Raw genomic sequence first — 17,013 nt, 5'->3', positions numbered from 1 at the left:
CTCACATCACTACTGTATGTGGCGTTATGGCATGCCACATTGAATTTTGCCACCCTGTGATCCCATAAACTTCTAAGCACACAGCCATGCCCACATTATCTCTGTGGCCCCAGGGCAGGCATTTCCTATATGGGCCCCACCTCACTTCCATGGTCCCTGATCTACTTTACTGCACTTCTAACCACCCCAACTTAAAGTTACAAAATCATATTATATGATCTATCGGGGTGTGCGTTTGCGCGTGCGCAGTCACCCCCCCTTTTTTGGTGCTTTTTGCCAAGTGTCACAGTGGTGCGTAACGGAAGTGGGCTTTCTGCAGCAGAGTACCTTGCAGAGATGATCCCGCCCCTCGCAGGGGAGAGTTCACGGGTTAGCGGAGCTCGCAGTTGAATGCTGCAGCAGCCTGTCCACTCTGTGCACTATGCATGTTTGTCAGGGAATCCGCGAAGCGCTCACGTCCCGGCAGCGTTGCTCACCGGCCAGAGACCATCTACTCAGGAGTCGAGGATAATCCGATTGGATGTGGCAGGCGGGACCGGAGGCGGAAAGTCCGGAGTGACCGCAGGAACACAGCATTACTACAGGAGCACAGGCTGCCTCTCTCCTCTGAACGTGGACAATCATGCATGTGCTCTACTTGGGCTTGGGGTTCCTACTTTTCCCGGATTTATTGAATGTAGTTGCCTTTACAGGGAGACTGTTTTTGAGTTCAAGCACAGGTAAAGCATGCCTTTCTGTCAACTTCTGCGCTTCTTTCACCCCCTCCCTTTTTAAAGGTTATTTTCTTACCCTGGAGGCAAAGAATGAATGAGTTTCCAGTTCTTCCAAGCACATGACTCGCAGTCTCTCAGTCATTGCAGTCTTTTTACCCCTCAAGTGCTGTTAAAAAAGATGAAGATCTAACACTTGACACTTTTCTCTTTCTTGTTTCCCCCTTTTTAACTGTATGTCATTTTTGTGCCTGCTCCGCAGCTAAAGAGGAGCTGGGCGCGTACGAGATTGTGACCCCGGTGCGCGTAAATGAAACCGGTGACAAGTTTCCAACCAGCGTGCACTTCAAAAGGAAAAGACGGAGCTTGGACGAGGGGAGCGCCAACGCCACGGACCACTGGGCCTCGTCAAATGTCCACTACAGGATAACAGCTTTCGGACAAAACTATCACCTCAACCTCACGGTGGATGCGGGATTTATCGCACCTCTGTACACTGTGACGATACTCGGAGTTGCCAAAGGGGATAACGCTACAGGTTTTGGAGTGGATGCGGGAGCAGAGGAGGTGGAGGAGGAGGACACGGAGTTGAGGCACTGTTTCTATAAAGGGCATGTAAATGCACATTCACAACACGCCGCAGTCATCAGTTTGTGCTCCGGACTGGTGAGTTTTTACGCACGATCCAAACTCGCCATGCGTAATTTCATGTTATGGGTTTGGGGTGCATTTTGCTTTTCATGGGCTTAAACTGATGCAGCAATATTTAATTTCAATTTTTGTTTCAAACTTTACTAAACTGCATCCAAATCCTAACAATTCCGTTGTGCGTATTTTTTTAAGTTTTCCTGCGTTTATTTCGCAAAAATATCATTTCAGAAGAAAAACGTTTTATTTATATTAATTATAGAAAAAATGCACCACTAAAACATTATTATAAAAAAAGAGATCTATAATCATTTGTCATCACTGAACGAAAAGTCTCCCCGCTCTCCAATTTTTCTCCCGGTGCACGGTGACGTATTTACGCACGCCAGTACAGCTGCTCTACGAGGGGCACTGACGTCATCACGGAGCCATCCAACCAAATCCTGGTGGAGCAATAGTTTTGGAGAGAGCTCAGAGGAGCGCTGAAGAGTTTATTCATAGAAAGCCCTGCGCGCTGACTCTCACGTCTGAAGAAAAGCTCTTTGTAAATCTTTTCAACAAACTTTTATAGAACCTAAATAAGTATTTATGATGGATCTCCTGCAAAGCTGCAACGCGCACTAATAGCCCTCGTACTGTGTTATAGATCATAAAAAAGATATTGACCAAAAAGAGAAACCTTGAAGCTTAGTGATGCCGATGTGCCTTAAATGAAGTGTGCATGGCTTGGCACGCACCTTATCTGCATTTCACAGACCTCCACAGTTAAAGAGTCATGCTCAAATGTTCCTTGTGTAACATACACTTTGGTGTTTTCCTGATAGGCATCTTAGTTCTCCTTTGATTCCCTTTCCGTCCGCTTTTTGGGGTTACACCTAAACGCACAGTAACATTCATGTGGAGGAAACTTTGTCATCGCTTTGCTTTATGAGCTTTTTTTTTGATGAAATTTCAGTTTCAATGTAAAAGAGACTTTAAGTCAGAGGGGGCTAATCTGATGGAGTGCATAACTGCTGTGGTTGTGCTCTGCTTTCCAGCTTGGCACTTTTCGATCTCCAGATGGAGAGTTTTTTGTGGAGCCCCTACACAGCTACCAAGGGGAACACTATGAAGAGGAACACACAAAACCTCATATCGTATACAAGAAACGTGCGTCCAAGAAACAAACATCTGGGAATACCTCAGCCTGCGACACTTCAGGTTTGTCTCTTCTCTAAGATGTACATTTTAAAATATAGACAAAACTGGATGAAAATACTTGGATAAACGTATTTGCAGTGAGAGAGGGGTTTTATGCGTCCGCTCAGCTGACCTACATATGGCTGCTCCAGTCACCCCTCTGCAGCCTCAGAGCACGGACCTCCCAGTGTGTAGCAGTGTGTGTCTGGATGTGCATGGAAGCACTTTCATGGCAAATGTTCGCTTTCTGAGCAGGGAGTTTGCCATGTGTCTGTAAGTGCACGCAGCCCTTCCCTTAGTTCCCACGGACGTAATCTGGTGTAATCGCTGAATCGCTCATACAGTCTCTCCTATCAGTTTGAGCTGATTATGTAACAGCAGCCCAGCTTATCAAACTGCTACAGTAATGGTCTTCATTAATGGAAGATTAACCTTTGGTTACATCTGGGCTTTTTTTTCTTTTTGCATCACATTTCATTAAATAGTTCTTTAATAATAGATACATTAATAACTTTTAAACATTAGTCATTGATTGTGCTGCAATTTAGTGTCTGAATTACAATAAAAGTACGATTCAAGCGCCGAGATCACGTCAGAGTGTGTGCAGCACGTGCAGCACAGTAGTGACGAAGTCGTACGGCTCTCACACAGGAAAAATCATTTAGAAGTTCACCCTTGTCTCATCCCATCTCAGTTTACTGGCTGAACTTCCTGTTGACTCTTGTACTTCCTCTTGATAATAGAGCTGGACCAACTGCTATGAGCATGTAGAGTAAACTGTGTAATAGCAAAGTTATGCCAACGTGAAGCTTTCAAATAATCAAAGGCAAGAAAATAAATGTGGAAATGTTTTCTCTTTTGTCTGTCTGGGATTCCTCTGCAGATGTTTGCTCCCGCTCGTGTATGGAAATGTTTGTGTGTTCTCCTTTGATTTCACAATGAAGCCTGTGTGAGGATGAGTGTAAACATTGCTTGTGGAAACATTCATTTAAGGGGACTGGAGTGATTCCCTGTTGCATAAAAGTCTATTCATGCAAAATATATGGTATCAAGAGTTTTTTGTTTCTGAAGTTTTATTTCCGTTGTGTAAAAATGCTCTAGCTTTATTTTTTAAATAATTTTACCAGCAACATTTGCATTGAAATTTTATATTAAAACTTCTTGTGAACAGTTAAAAAAACATTTTACTTGTACTTATACAAAAGGATTCTCAGGGATATCTTGGAGTTTCCTGTTTCTTTTTTAAAGCCTCATATTGTGTGCTGAAAGTTGGCCAAGGTTCAGCCAAACTATTTTAAGCTCATATGCCGTTTTTTATGTGTCAATCTCAAAAATTGTCCTAAACTTTAAGTTAAATAAAAAAAATCAAAACTGCAACAACTGGTTAGTTTCTAGCACTTTATGTTCCAATTTCTTTGACCAATAATCAACATATCACTGGTTTAACCCACTTTTCTTTCTTAATACCAGCCTGCTTTAAAATATATATATATATTTGTAATATTTTTGCTGTTTAGCTTGGTTTTCCTTTGGTGAAGGCTTTTTTGTTACCTCGTCTGAACTCTGCCTCCTTCCTACCCCCATCCTTTCAAACTGGTACAGAAAAAAAGGACAGTTTCAGTAAATTATCTGCTTCTTGAGAAGCAATAAACATAGCAGAAAAAGGCAACTAACTCTGCCTTCTTCCATACAGCCAACCCACCACATCGACCTATATCTTTAAGTCCAGAAACCACAATTTAGCTCAGCCGTAGCCACATCCTACACATGACCAACATGGGGCTATACTGTTTTGATTGAATGTGCTTCTGCCTGTGTGTATATTTACTCTCTTCCCTCTGGCTTCTCATTCTAGGAGACAAACACAGACAAAAGGTACAGAGACTGAAGAGGGGCTCGGCGGCTGGAGCCTCCACTGCTCTCCGCGCAGCCCCTGTGGTCAGAGCCGGCATACTCAGTGACCTGGAGTCACTGAGCGCCGGCATGGCCGGGAATGCTTTGCTCAGATCAGAGCACGCCAGCACTAGACCGTCAAATGATAGCAGTGGTGACTCAGGACCTCACAGGAGATCAAAGCGCTTCCTCTCCTACCCACGCTTTGTTGAAGTAATGGTGGTGGCCGACAGCAAAATGGTGGAGCATCATGGCAGCAACCTACAGCACTACATTCTCACACTGATGTCTATAGTAAGTGTTTGGTTTTGGGCGGCGTGCGGGGTAACGTGAGCGCCTGCACACATCCAGATGTACCTGCTCCGCTCTGCTATTTGCACTGCAGGTCGGCGAGGTTTTTGAGCAGGGTTGGGTAGGGAAAAGGGCAGCTCAGGGCAGGGGTAAACAGCTCTTTCAAGAGGCCAGGGGTAAGAGAAGCCATTTTTTGGGGAGAATCTGTCTGACAGCTTTGATATATGTTCAAAAATAAGCTCAGGTATGTCACAAAGACCACATACTCCCAGCCACTTCAAATACTGGCTTCTGAGTTTGGTGGTCCTCAGAGGGAGGCTAAGATGACCTATGTGCTGTTTGTGCAGACATTTTAGTCATCTTCCCTTTTTAATCATAATTTAAAAATCTTTATTCAGGTTTCTTCCATCTACAAGGACCCCAGCATCGGCAACCTGATCAACATTGTGATTGTTAAGCTAGTGATTATAAACAACGAGCAGGTAATAATGATTACAAATGTATACATATTTATTTGCTGGATCTGCTTTTAAAATTGTGATTTTTTTAAATTTGTTTTCATTTTTTAGGAGGGTCCGGTCATTTCATTCAATGCACAGACAACTTTGAAGAATTTCTGCATCTGGCAGCAGAGCCAGAACATGCTGGATGATAGCCACCACTCCCATCACGACACTGCCATCCTTATCACCAGGTGCAAGGAAAATATCTGGTTTCGTCCTGCATACGGCACACTTCAAAAAGTCTTTTAAGTCTTTGAAACATCCAAATATCCACTCAAGTAGATAAGTATAGAAGAAGGAAAAAAAAAGCGAGGTTGATCACAGACTCAGATGTGATCCAGATGAAAACCAAAAGAGTTTGGGGAAGTGTTCTTTTAAGCTGTGCCACTGATCCTCACCTGCTATCTTCATCTTCACCACAGGCAGGACATCTGCAGAGCCAGAGATAAGTGTGACACACTTGGTAAGTGATTACAAGCAATTTGGGTATAAAAAGAAAACAAAATGGGATTTCTTTTCTTTAGGGAAAATGAAGTGACTGTCTTGTAACTTAGGGCTTGCAGAGCTGGGGACGGTGTGTGATCCATACAGGAGCTGCAGCATCAGCGAGGACAATGGACTGAGCACTGCCTTCACCATTGCCCACGAACTCGGCCATGTGTACGTGTTGTGATGGTTTCGGTTTCGTTGAGTTTTTCTTACCATTTCCTTTTTACTTTCTCTGCTTTCTATCTGTTAAGCACCTTCAACACATGTTCAATCCACTCAATCAGGAAAACAGACACGACCAACAAGACACACACACTCTCACATACACGTGCATGTATATGGAAGACATCAACAATGCTATTCTTAGTCAATAAGGAACCAACTAAAGCCATAGAGGCACAGAGAATGTGAATCCATGTAGCCCATGGTGTTCACACTAAGCAAGCAGGGAGGGGGTTCTTTATCTTTTTCTCTTGTTTACTTGATCATCGTTGTCACTTACAGTTGATGTGAAATGTTAAAGTGATACAAATCTCTCAAATCTCGCTCCAGGCTTTTTATTTTACAGCTCTATTCCGATATATGAAAGACTTTGAGTCTTGTAATATGAAAAACAATAATTATTAATTTCTCTTCCGGGATCTTTTTTCAAATGGTTGGCACTTCCTTGAATTAAAAAGGACGCCATCCATATCTAATTACTAAATCCAAGTCTCTGATTGGTCAAAGTTCAACTTGGTTTAGCTTTCAACATGCTTTCAATGGCTGCGTTTTTTTGTATGTAAAGCCCAAAAAGGGTCTTAAAATGTGCATAGTGATGCGTAAACATGAGAGTTTTGAACTTGGAAGCTCAAAAAACACATTTACACGCATTTACACAGACTGTGTATATGAAGTGTCTGGTTAAGAGGGTGGGGTGAATGTTGCTTAACTTTTGGTAAAACTTTTAGAAACAAGGCGTTATGAATAAGTAATACCAAATACATGAAACTACTATTAAAAAGGCGTCACTATAAGCAAAAGTTGAATTACTTTAATCAAATAGAAAAGGTGGACATTAATTTAATGTTCTTCCAAAGATGTGGGGTGTCATGGTGAAAAAAGTCCTCTTTATATTGTTCTGTCCCCAAAATTTTAAAAATGCTGCCAGCAAAGGAAAACAATACGTTGCTGATACATAACATTTCTCATATATTTGTTTAAAAATGTGTCATCTTATGGATCCAACAACCACTACAATATATATATATATGCATAAATAAACAAACCAAAAACAATGTTTTGTTATTAGGCAATAAGGCAGATCCTTTTGTGATCATAGAATAAAAAAACTCAGAGCAAAATTAGATTAAAAATTGTGTCAACTGATCTAATAGATTTGGGAATTTTAAGCTATCATCTGTTAAATATTTGCATTATATTACAAAGGGGAAAAAGTCATTTAGTTTATATTTAGTAAAGACATATAACTTATCAACTTTAGGAAGAACAAATTTACAAGCTGAAAAACTATCTTTTGGGGTTGTAAAAAGCATGTTTTCTAAATTTAATTTAGATTGAAAATAAAAAAAAATACCTCAATGTTCGATCTTGGAGTATTTGCTGTGAAGAGCAGAAAGCAATTTAGAAAAATATTCTCCTAAGGAAGAGCTTTGATTGGATGAACTCACACACTTGCACCTTATGCTTCTTTATTACATCTTTATGTTTCTTATTTACTTTAAAGTTTGATTGTAGAATGTGTGTTGAGAACAAAAGGAGTTAAAATAAAATAGATTGTTCAACTTGTCCTCGTTTACCCTTACCAGCCTGTAAAGGTGTGCTTAATGACTGTTCACAGACAAAGCTCCCTGTTGTTGTTCGTTGAGATTGTTGTCTGCATGCCGTTAATGGGCATCACCTTTACTCATCACAGAAACTCCTAAGGGATTCTATATCACTCTGTGTTCTGCATTGCAATGTTCTGCCTCCTTCATCGAATGTCACACAATAGATTGTGGTGGTAGTGGCAAATATTCACGTTTAGCATCAATGTTTTGTTGGGGAAATGATTAGATACCAGGAAGCAGTCACAAATAATAGTAAGGTGACACGCTTTTGCTTGGAGGCTTTTCTTCATTTTGTCTTTTTATTTTCCGTATTAGGTTCAACATGCCCCATGATGACAGTAAGAAATGTAAGGAAGATGGAGTTAAGATCCAGCAGCATGTGATGGCTCCTACTCTCAACTACAACACCAACCCTTGGATGTGGTCCAAATGTAGCAGGAAGTACATCACAGAGTTCCTTGAGTAAGTTGCACTAGTTTTCTCTGCAGTTCTTGTCAAATGTTACTTGAAACTTTAAGGGTTTTGCTGCCATCATCTTTTAAGCTCTCCATTTACAGTTAAAGGAGTCAAATTCTAAAATAATTAGACCTTGATGGTTTTTTTGTCTATTCATTATTAATAGCCCTTAACTATTTAAAAACAAATGGAATATTTGGTCAGAGAAATCCAATTAATTCCACAAATATTCTTCTCCTCAAGCTATGGGGTCATAATATCGTCCCTCTAAAGAAATCCAATTTATTAAAAGTCAGTTCATACACAGACTATTGAGTACTTCTATTGTACTGCTTTGTGTCTGTGTTTCCTGTCTTTCTCTTTTTGTCGTTTATCATTTTATTTTTGTTTCTCAACAGCACAGGATATGGTGAGTGCTTGCTGGACGAGCCCGTCTCCAGGCCGTATGCACTCTCGCAGCAGCTGCCTGGACAAATTTACAGTGTCAACAAACAGTGTGAATTGATATTTGGGCCGGGAACGCAGGTGTGCCCTTACATGGTGAGTGGAGTCAAGAGTGATGGATTGAACTGTTGTGTTTCAAGTGCGGGGGAAGCCTCTCGAGTCATGATGGCAAGTTTCTCTGCTAAACGTGAAGCATTTCAACTTATTTTTGGAATTCTTTTCAGATGACCACAGTTGTTAAACGTTTGGGTCCAAAGATTTAATTTATGTTTCTTGATAACTGTAATATTTAGGGTTTTCTTTTTTGATAAGATAAAAAAGCCATAAATGTTGATCAAATTTTTCACTCAAATCAGTAAAAAAATTAGGTAGTTTTGTGTTATTTACAGATTTTTTTTTATAAGTCTTCATCCATTATTGGCACCAATATATATTGTGCTTGTGTGTGCCTGGCAGACTCAGTGTCGGAGGCTGTGGTGCACCAGTCCAGAGGGTGCTCAGCGCGGCTGCAGGACACAGCACATGCCATGGGCGGACGGCACTGACTGTTCACCTGGAAATGTAAGTTACTGTTACATTAAAGATACATTTATTTTTATGTGTATAAAAAGGGTGTGAAAGGTTCCTTACTAGCTTAGCCACTAATTAGATGAGGTTAAATAAACTCCTCCCTGTGTCTCTCAGAAGAGTGTTCATGTAAACCCCTGTGCGTTGGTACACAATTTGTTAAAAATGTCATTTATTTTTAGTGAAGTTTCCTGCTCTTGCATCATCATTGTGAATTGTGACCCTCTGCCAGCTTGACTCCTTGTTCATAGCAGTAAGATAAGTCACGGTGATGAACACGGACATGAAAACAACACAATTTAACATTTAATGCTAATGACAAATCAGCTTACCACACCTGATTGAACGTTTCCTTTTAGACAATTTTCATTTTGTTTAAACTGATCTCTCATACTATGTCACATGTTAAAGCTATAAATGAGAGGTGAGTTCAGGTTTGTTAACATGCTTTAATTCCAATTTTTAACTTCTTGGTTAATACTGTATCTTTACCAGAAATGTCTCTGGTCTTTCCAAAATGGACCAAAAAACAGGTTAAACAAGTCTGACAGCTATCAGGATGTTAAGGGAGCCACCATTTCTTAGTCTTTTGTTAATAAAAAAAAGCACACTTGTGACCATATGGTGCTCAAGTATGAGTCAAAACAATAAGATTCACAACAATTAACTTCAACAGCTGCTTACTCTTAACCATGAAGACAAGACTGCACATTTTAAGTTACTCTTGTTATAATGTGTGACCACTTAACACCAAAGTAATCTGGAATAATTCTAATTGGCTCACAAGCTCCTTGTGGTTATCCAATGAACTGCGCTTTGTCCTGTTTGAATTTGTTTTGAAACGAGCTTCAGCCGAAAAGCACGAGGTTCTAGTATCACAGCAGACTTTACCAATCAAACGTGTAAGACGAGGAAACTGTTCGTATAGGAACAGACATCTTGTAAAATTAATAGGTGCCGTTTCATTGACACTTCTCCCCAGCTGTGCCTTCTTTGTTCTACAATTCTGAAGTTTTTAACAGTTGTCCTGATAGCAGGAACTGTATCTGACCTTACAGTATGCACACAGTCTCTACATTCAATGACTGTCCCTTCTGCAGCACTGCAAGCACGGCTTATGCATCGCCAAAGAGCATGACACCACACCTGTGGAGGGAGCTTGGGGAGTTTGGAGTCCTTTTGGCACCTGTTCGCGAACATGCGGTGGCGGGATAAAGATTGCCGTGCGTGAATGCAATCGACCTGTGTAAGGAGTCCGAGTCTTTTTTTGTCATGCATGCTTGCTGGATTGTGTCTCAATCTCAGCTGCCAAACTCCTTAAAGGGATTCTTTCCCGTACAAGAGTTTATCAAATCAAACTGATTAATGACCTTCTTGCCTCCTGTTTCAGGCCCAGGAATGGAGGAATGTATTGTGTTGGTCGCCGGATGAAGTTTCGATCTTGTAACTCTGAGCCCTGCTCCAAACAAAAGAAAGACTTCAGGGAGGAACAGTGTGCTGCATTTGATGGCAGGCATTTCAACATTAACGGTCTACCTCCTAATGTTCGCTGGGTACCCAAGTACAGCGGAAGTGAGTTTCTCTCTTCAGTCCCTCCTTTATTCCTCTTATAAATGAAAAACAGACGTGGTGCAAACCTGCACTGACTTTAGCTGGTTTTAAGAATTGTCTTTGTTTTGTCTGTGTTGTCAGTCCTGATGAAGGACAGGTGTAAGCTTTTCTGCAGGGCAGCAGGCAGCACAGCCTACTATCAGCTCAGGGACAGGGTCACCGATGGGACGCCATGTGGGCCCGATACCAACGACATCTGTGTGCAGGGCTTGTGCAGGGTGAGCTAATATATTCTACTACAATGTCTCTTAGGATGAAAAAATAAATATTATTAACGAAGAAAAAAGCTAACATTGACATAAATAGTGACATAATGACAAATTTAATTCTTACTTACGGCATAATGTACCCTTTCTTAATGTTTTTTGACTATTTATTTGAATTTCTATCTATATAGTGTATATATATATACTGTGTATACATGAATATTATATAAATAAATATATTGTTCATATATAGATAAATAGAGATTCCTTATTCATTGATAAGCATATACTATATATATATATATATATATACAGTATATATATATACATATGACATGTGAATGAATTAGGAATCTTTTTCTATCTATACATACACAAAATTGAATTGAATCAATTTATATATATATATATATATATATATATATAAACCTTAATTAAATCTTATTTAGATAGCCCAAAATCCACAAAACAATTGCCTCTTTGGGCTTCATGCCAGTAGTTTTACAGATGCAGAAGGTCAGTCATAAAACTGGTCATCCTAGTCCTTAGACCCTCCCTCCCAGTAAGGAAGAACTCCTAAAAAAAGCCTGATAATAATTACATAATTATTTTATATATATGTATATATATATAACATGACAATAAAGTCAAAACCAATTGAAACTTGTTAGGGAAACATCTACACAAGACTGTAAACCATAACAATATGACCAGTCTTTACTTTTTTTTGCTTTCTACTTACATTTCTTCTGAGCAGCAAGCAGGCTGCGATCATGTTCTGAACTCCAAAGCCAGGAGGGACAAGTGTGGCGTTTGTGGGGGGGACAACTCCTCTTGCAAAACTGTTGCAGACACCTTTAACATTGTACGCTATGGTTAGTAATTCCTTTCATCATCCTATCATCTCCTTTCCTTTACTGATATGTTATTTCAACACATCTGTACGCGGGATATGGAAAAAGAGAGCTAATATAAACAAGCTTGGCAGGCAAAGGACCTGAACACTTGTCATCTTGTCATTTACAGGCTATAATGAAGTGGTGCGAATACCCAGTGGTGCTACAAACATAGATGTGCGTCAACACAGCTACTCAGGGAAATCGGACGATGACAACTACCTCGGTAGGATAACTGCACGGGGGCAGAATTTATGGTGCATGATGCAAATTGCATCACAATGCACCACTGTAGATGTTTTAATACAGTCTTTATTGTGGTTAAAGCCTCGTTGGGCCGAAATTATTGAACATTTTAGGACATTTTATAATTAGAGGCAGAAAATATTTTCTCAAATGTCATTCATTATCCTAGAATTGTGTAATTTAAATATTTTTCTTACCTCAAGTAGATTTTATTTATTTGTTGTTGTGAAGTCTTTTTCTGTTTGTTAGTGCATCCAGAAATCCCTTTTCAAGACCTCAAACTTCTCAGATTAATTGTGTGAAATGGGGAGGCAAGAATGGGCAGGAAGTCAGTCCCATAATCGCATTAGACTGAAAAGGTGCAGAAGAATGTTTTCTGAACAGAGCAGGATGCCCCTAGTTGGGACTTCTTCAGGAATAGAGGATTATTTTAGCACACTGAGACTTTACTTCTGCTTGCTGCGTCTGCCTTCCTGTAAAAAAAAAAGAAAAGAAAAAAAAAAAAGAAGCTGTCCACTGAGATTCTGAGCTTCCTCTTGTAGGCAATGTTAGGTTATTGTGCTGATAGCTGCTGGTTGGATCCTAAGATCTATCATCAATTATTCTCTAAATGACTTTTGTCTCTTTGTAGCCGTTTCAAACAGCCGTGGAGAATTCCTGCTTAACGGAGAATTTGTGGTGAGCATGTTCAAAAGGGAAATCAAAGTGGGAAACACTGTCATAGAATACAGCGGCTCTGACCATGTTATTGAAAGGATCAACTGCACTGACCGCATTGAAGAGGAGGTCATTATCCAGGTAAGGGAAAATTGCGACGACAGCCAATGTTGCAAAGCGCAGACTTAAAGTCCCCTATGTCAGTGTGTATTGTTGTCCTCCTTATTTGATCTGATTGCCTGCCTTTTTCCCAGGTGCTGTCGGTCGGGAACCTTTATAACCCGAATGTCAGGTACTCTTTTAACATTCCCATTGAAGATCGCCCCCAGCAGTTCTTCTGGGATGCTTATGGGCCCTGGCAGGAGTGCAGTCATCTCTGCCAAGGTGAGGGGGAGGAACATGTGGTTGGCACGTTCAGACTTTGGGTCACCAATGATTTGTGCGAGTATAGCTTAAAGATGGATTGAAAAATACAAGGAAAATTTAGGAAAACATGGCTCAATTGAACAAATTGACTATAAAATCTGGAAAATAGATGAACTTTATAGTTTGCTGTGGCAAATGAATATCTCTTACACAACTGGATTTGCTTGGACGATGTGGGTGAGCGGAGGAGGATTGCAGGTACACTCCAAAACCAGTGATGAGTTACGACTCACTTTGTTCTGTGTGGGAATCTCTTTGTTGGACTTTTTGGCACAGCTTTGTTGGAACAACCTGTAGAAAATTCCAGGGTGAAGCTGAGTCCACAGCAGGAGAAACAGCTGACATGTAATGTCTCTCATCGCACTCTGATGCAAATTCTGGAAACTTCAGGTGTTCATTGATTACCCAGTAAAGGGTTTTGTTATCTACCTGCCAGTGTTTACTGATGCACACATACCAATAGATATAGCAGTTATCATTAGGGGTTTAATGTGGTTAAAGTTTCACTTGCACGCTTGCAAATGAATCATTTTGTGGGTTTTTTAGCTAAAGTTTAGCACAAAACAAGATCAGAAATGCAAAAACCGTGTTGTTAGACTATTTTAAACTGCAACTCTTTCACAATGACCATTACTTTATGGATCTCCACATTTAAAGCCAATTTCAGCCAAAATCAAAAAGACAGATTTAAAACGTATTATCCGCAGAGCTCATTAGCAATTCGCCTCTGGGCTGGGAATGTTGGCGGAAGTTAGCTCCACTAATTTTCCATCAGTCCTTTGTCTCTCCACTAGCTTATAGCACCTCACAAACTAAAGCTAACATTAGCGCTGCAAAAAACAAAAACAAAACAGCGAGCAATATTGGAGCTATCCAGCCACACTATTTTGCCAGATGGCAGCTCAGATAGGGAAAATTAAGAAGCTAATGGATGCATTTGTCTGTAAGTGAATGCTTTAGAATTGCAGCACCGACTGTGACGCAGCAGCTGGCACCCACAGTTGCTGCGTCACAAACCCACTTTTTCAAACGTTTTCTGTTACTGATCCATCACAATTCGAATAAAGAAATACTCAGAAATACAGTTTTAATCTTAAATTATTCTATATATGACCCCCATCGTGAAAAAAAAAATGCTAAACAACATGGTAAAAACCCCCAAACTTTTTTTTTTTTTTTTTTTTATTGGAGTGGGTCTTCAAGGCACTAAGCAAAATAAGTGAAATTTCTGCATTGTTATCTCTGCGTACATTATGGTGTTGAAGGTCACAGAAAGCTGGAGCCTTTCCAAACAGAGCTGACATGAATAATCATAAACATGTCAACGTGTTTGTAACTAAAGTTGCTGTCACGGCCTCTGGTGTTTAAGCATTATATCATTCTCTTGTTTAAACTTGTTTGCGTCCTTACAGGAGAGCGCAAACGGAAAATTCTGTGCAGCAGAGAGTCTGACAGGGTGGTGGTGTCGGACCAGAGGTGTTACGGTGCGGCCCGTCCTGCTGTTGTCACTGAGCCCTGCAACACTGAATGTGAACTCAGGTTTGCACTAAAACAAGCCAGTAAAAGAATCAGTCAGCCTGGAGACATCCTGACAAATCGTCCTGTCCCTCTGCTCACTCAGGTGGTACGTGGCTCGTAAAAGCGAGTGCACGGCCCAGTGTGGCCACGGATATCGCACTTTGGAAATATACTGTGCCAAAATCAGCCACGCTAATGGTAAAACACAGAAAATTGACGGGCGCTTCTGCAGTGGCCAGCACAAACCTGACGACAAAGAGAGCTGCCATGGAGACTGTAACCCAGGCGGCTGGGAATACTCCCCCTGGTCGGAGGTATGATTGTGGGACGATGAGTGCCTGTAATCCCCCAAAATCTATGCACGAGTACATTTTTGGGATGCTTACACTTTTAATCTGCAGTGCTCCAAGAGCTGTGGTGGAGGCACTCGCCACCGTGGTGCAATTTGTCGGAAGGCAGGCGAGTCTGGGGGTGATGACAGCAAATGCAGCCAGAGGGATAAACTAACCATCCAACCCTGCAATGAGTTCCTCTGTCCACAGTGGAAGACTGGAGAATGGTCCGAGGTCAGCTTCACATTTATGGAAATACTGTATATTTGAACGTATGCAGGTTTATATATATGACTAAAAGGAGGCTGATGTAGAGTATTTTCTATCAATAATCCAAATTTTTGTATAATTCTTGATGCCATTTATAATGTATTAATACAAAAAATCCAAGAAATGTACATAATTTTTTGTTTCTACCTTCAACAAATGTGCTTGTATTTGAATCAGATCAAGTCTAAAATCCCAGTGCTGACTGTGCACGTCTCAGTCACTTGGTCTCAGAGAATTACTTCCATCCATCCACTACAAATGAGTGTTGTGAAAGCGATGATTGCAGGGTAAAGTCGTGCTTAACTGCTGCGTGGTTTAAATACTGTAAAGCAAGGCGCTTGCAAAACTGTGGGCTGCATTCCAGGGATGTTTGAGATCTCCCATGTGGCGCTGCCCAAACACTTCCACTGTAAAATACAGTACTTCTTCATAAATAACCTTAAAATGCCTTTTTTATAGAATGTAACTTTCAGATTTGATTTAAAATATATACATTTTTCCTATTTCGTATAAGTTTTCCACGAAAATCTGCCTAAAAACCAGAGAGGATTATAACAAACGGTAACTGTATAATGTGAAAAAAATGTCTTTCAGTGCCTTGTGACGTGCGGAAAAGGCTACAAGCACCGCCAAGCTTGGTGTCAGTTTGGCGAGGACCGTCTCGATGACCGCTTTTGTGGCTCGCCTAAACCCGAGTCGGTGCAGATGTGCCAACAGCAGGAGTGTGCATCCTGGCAAGTGGGACCCTGGGGACAGGTGAGTCTGATCTTTCATGAACTTTTCTAATGTTTGAATGCATGTTAGGGATGCCTAATCTGGTACTATGCGAGTAGTTTTATTCATTCATTCATTCATTTTCCTGACCGCTGTGTCCCTGTCGGGGTCGCGGGGATGCCGGAGCCTAACCCGGCTGCTGATGGGCGAAGGCGGGGTTCACCCTGGACAGGTCGCCAGTCTGTTGCAGGGCCTTGCGAGTAGTTTTAATCTAGTACATTTGCATCCAAGTATGGGGGGAAAAAAAGTGACAAATTGGCGAAAATGCAGAAAATTCAAACTTTCATTAATTTGTAGCTCGACGGGCAATTTCATTATTCCTGCACTTGTTGAATTCAGTAAAATAGTTGCATCATGTTAACCCCTTGACACCTGAATTTATTTCCAGCCATAAAAAAAGTAAAAAAAAGTCTCACTTTGTTTTTGCTTTCAAGTAGATGCTAAATTAAGGTAATTTTTGATCATACTTGCATCAGTCGGCATCAAGGGTTTAAAGTGTATTGCTCTTTTCTTCAGAGTTAAAGCACAAAGTGATCTAAAGATTGATAATAAGCTTTCTTTAAAACAATGATCTTGTGATTGTGCCGTTAGAAAATTAAAATGTTTTCCTTCCAGCGGGTTCTCGAGGATGCTTTTAACCGTACTGATGAAAAACAGCCCAGCAGATGACAATTGCTGTTATTTCTCTCACGAGTTCTCCCCACATGTTAACTGTGGGGAGTGCTCAGATGAGCTAAAGTCGTCAAATAGCTTGGCTCTCCTCCCGGTTCTGCAGGGCATGTTAACAAACACGGGAAAACAATACTGGGAGCCCTATTCCTCTACACGCTGTGCACAGATTTCTACAAAAAAAAGAGGCTTTCTGCATGCAGTCTTCATGCATGCATTCCCTGTGTGTGCATGCACACGCTTAGCTCCACACTCCAAAAAAATGTGAAATATTTTAGCGCTTCCCATCGGAGGCTGTGCACATGTTAAGGTGTATTTGAAGCAGCTTAATGAAGCGTGGTGGAATAGTGGCTGAAGTTTGCCGCCGCACAAGTTTGACCCTGTTTCACTGAAGGCAAT

General features: G+C 40.8%; 1 protein-coding gene across 3 annotated transcripts in view; it reads left to right on the top strand.

The window, feature by feature from the left end:
- The first annotated feature begins 303 nt into the window (after positions 1-303).
- The window catches only part of LOC112144735 (A disintegrin and metalloproteinase with thrombospondin motifs 9), a 41,254-nt gene continuing 24,544 nt past the window's right edge, over positions 304-17,013 (top strand). For 2 of the 3 annotated variants that reach the window (XM_024269453.2, XM_024269455.2), the window contains exons 1-22: positions 304-719; positions 973-1,376; positions 2,396-2,558; positions 4,393-4,724; positions 5,120-5,203; positions 5,291-5,415; positions 5,647-5,687; positions 5,779-5,884; positions 7,858-8,004; positions 8,397-8,538; positions 8,899-9,003; positions 10,110-10,255; positions 10,400-10,581; positions 10,702-10,838; positions 11,584-11,701; positions 11,853-11,948; positions 12,600-12,766; positions 12,880-13,009; positions 14,464-14,590; positions 14,673-14,883; positions 14,971-15,135; positions 15,766-15,927. In XM_024269453.2, coding sequence (XP_024125221.1) covers positions 623-719; positions 973-1,376; positions 2,396-2,558; positions 4,393-4,724; positions 5,120-5,203; positions 5,291-5,415; positions 5,647-5,687; positions 5,779-5,884; positions 7,858-8,004; positions 8,397-8,538; positions 8,899-9,003; positions 10,110-10,255; positions 10,400-10,581; positions 10,702-10,838; positions 11,584-11,701; positions 11,853-11,948; positions 12,600-12,766; positions 12,880-13,009; positions 14,464-14,590; positions 14,673-14,883; positions 14,971-15,135; positions 15,766-15,927 — 3,387 coding nt within the window. In that variant the 5' untranslated portion in view covers positions 304-622. The remainder of the gene's footprint in view (positions 720-972; positions 1,377-2,395; positions 2,559-4,392; positions 4,725-5,119; positions 5,204-5,290; positions 5,416-5,646; positions 5,688-5,778; positions 5,885-7,857; positions 8,005-8,396; positions 8,539-8,898; positions 9,004-10,109; positions 10,256-10,399; positions 10,582-10,701; positions 10,839-11,583; positions 11,702-11,852; positions 11,949-12,599; positions 12,767-12,879; positions 13,010-14,463; positions 14,591-14,672; positions 14,884-14,970; positions 15,136-15,765; positions 15,928-17,013) is intronic. The other variant, XM_024269454.2, reaches the window with a different exon arrangement.

Source organism: Oryzias melastigma, linkage group LG5 (assembly GCF_002922805.2).
Source record: "Oryzias melastigma strain HK-1 linkage group LG5, ASM292280v2, whole genome shotgun sequence".
In the NCBI taxonomy this organism is placed as follows: Eukaryota; Metazoa; Chordata; class Actinopteri; order Beloniformes; family Adrianichthyidae; genus Oryzias; species Oryzias melastigma.
The sequence above is the reverse complement of the archived record's forward strand: the minus strand, read 5'-3'. Positions and strand labels throughout refer to the sequence as shown.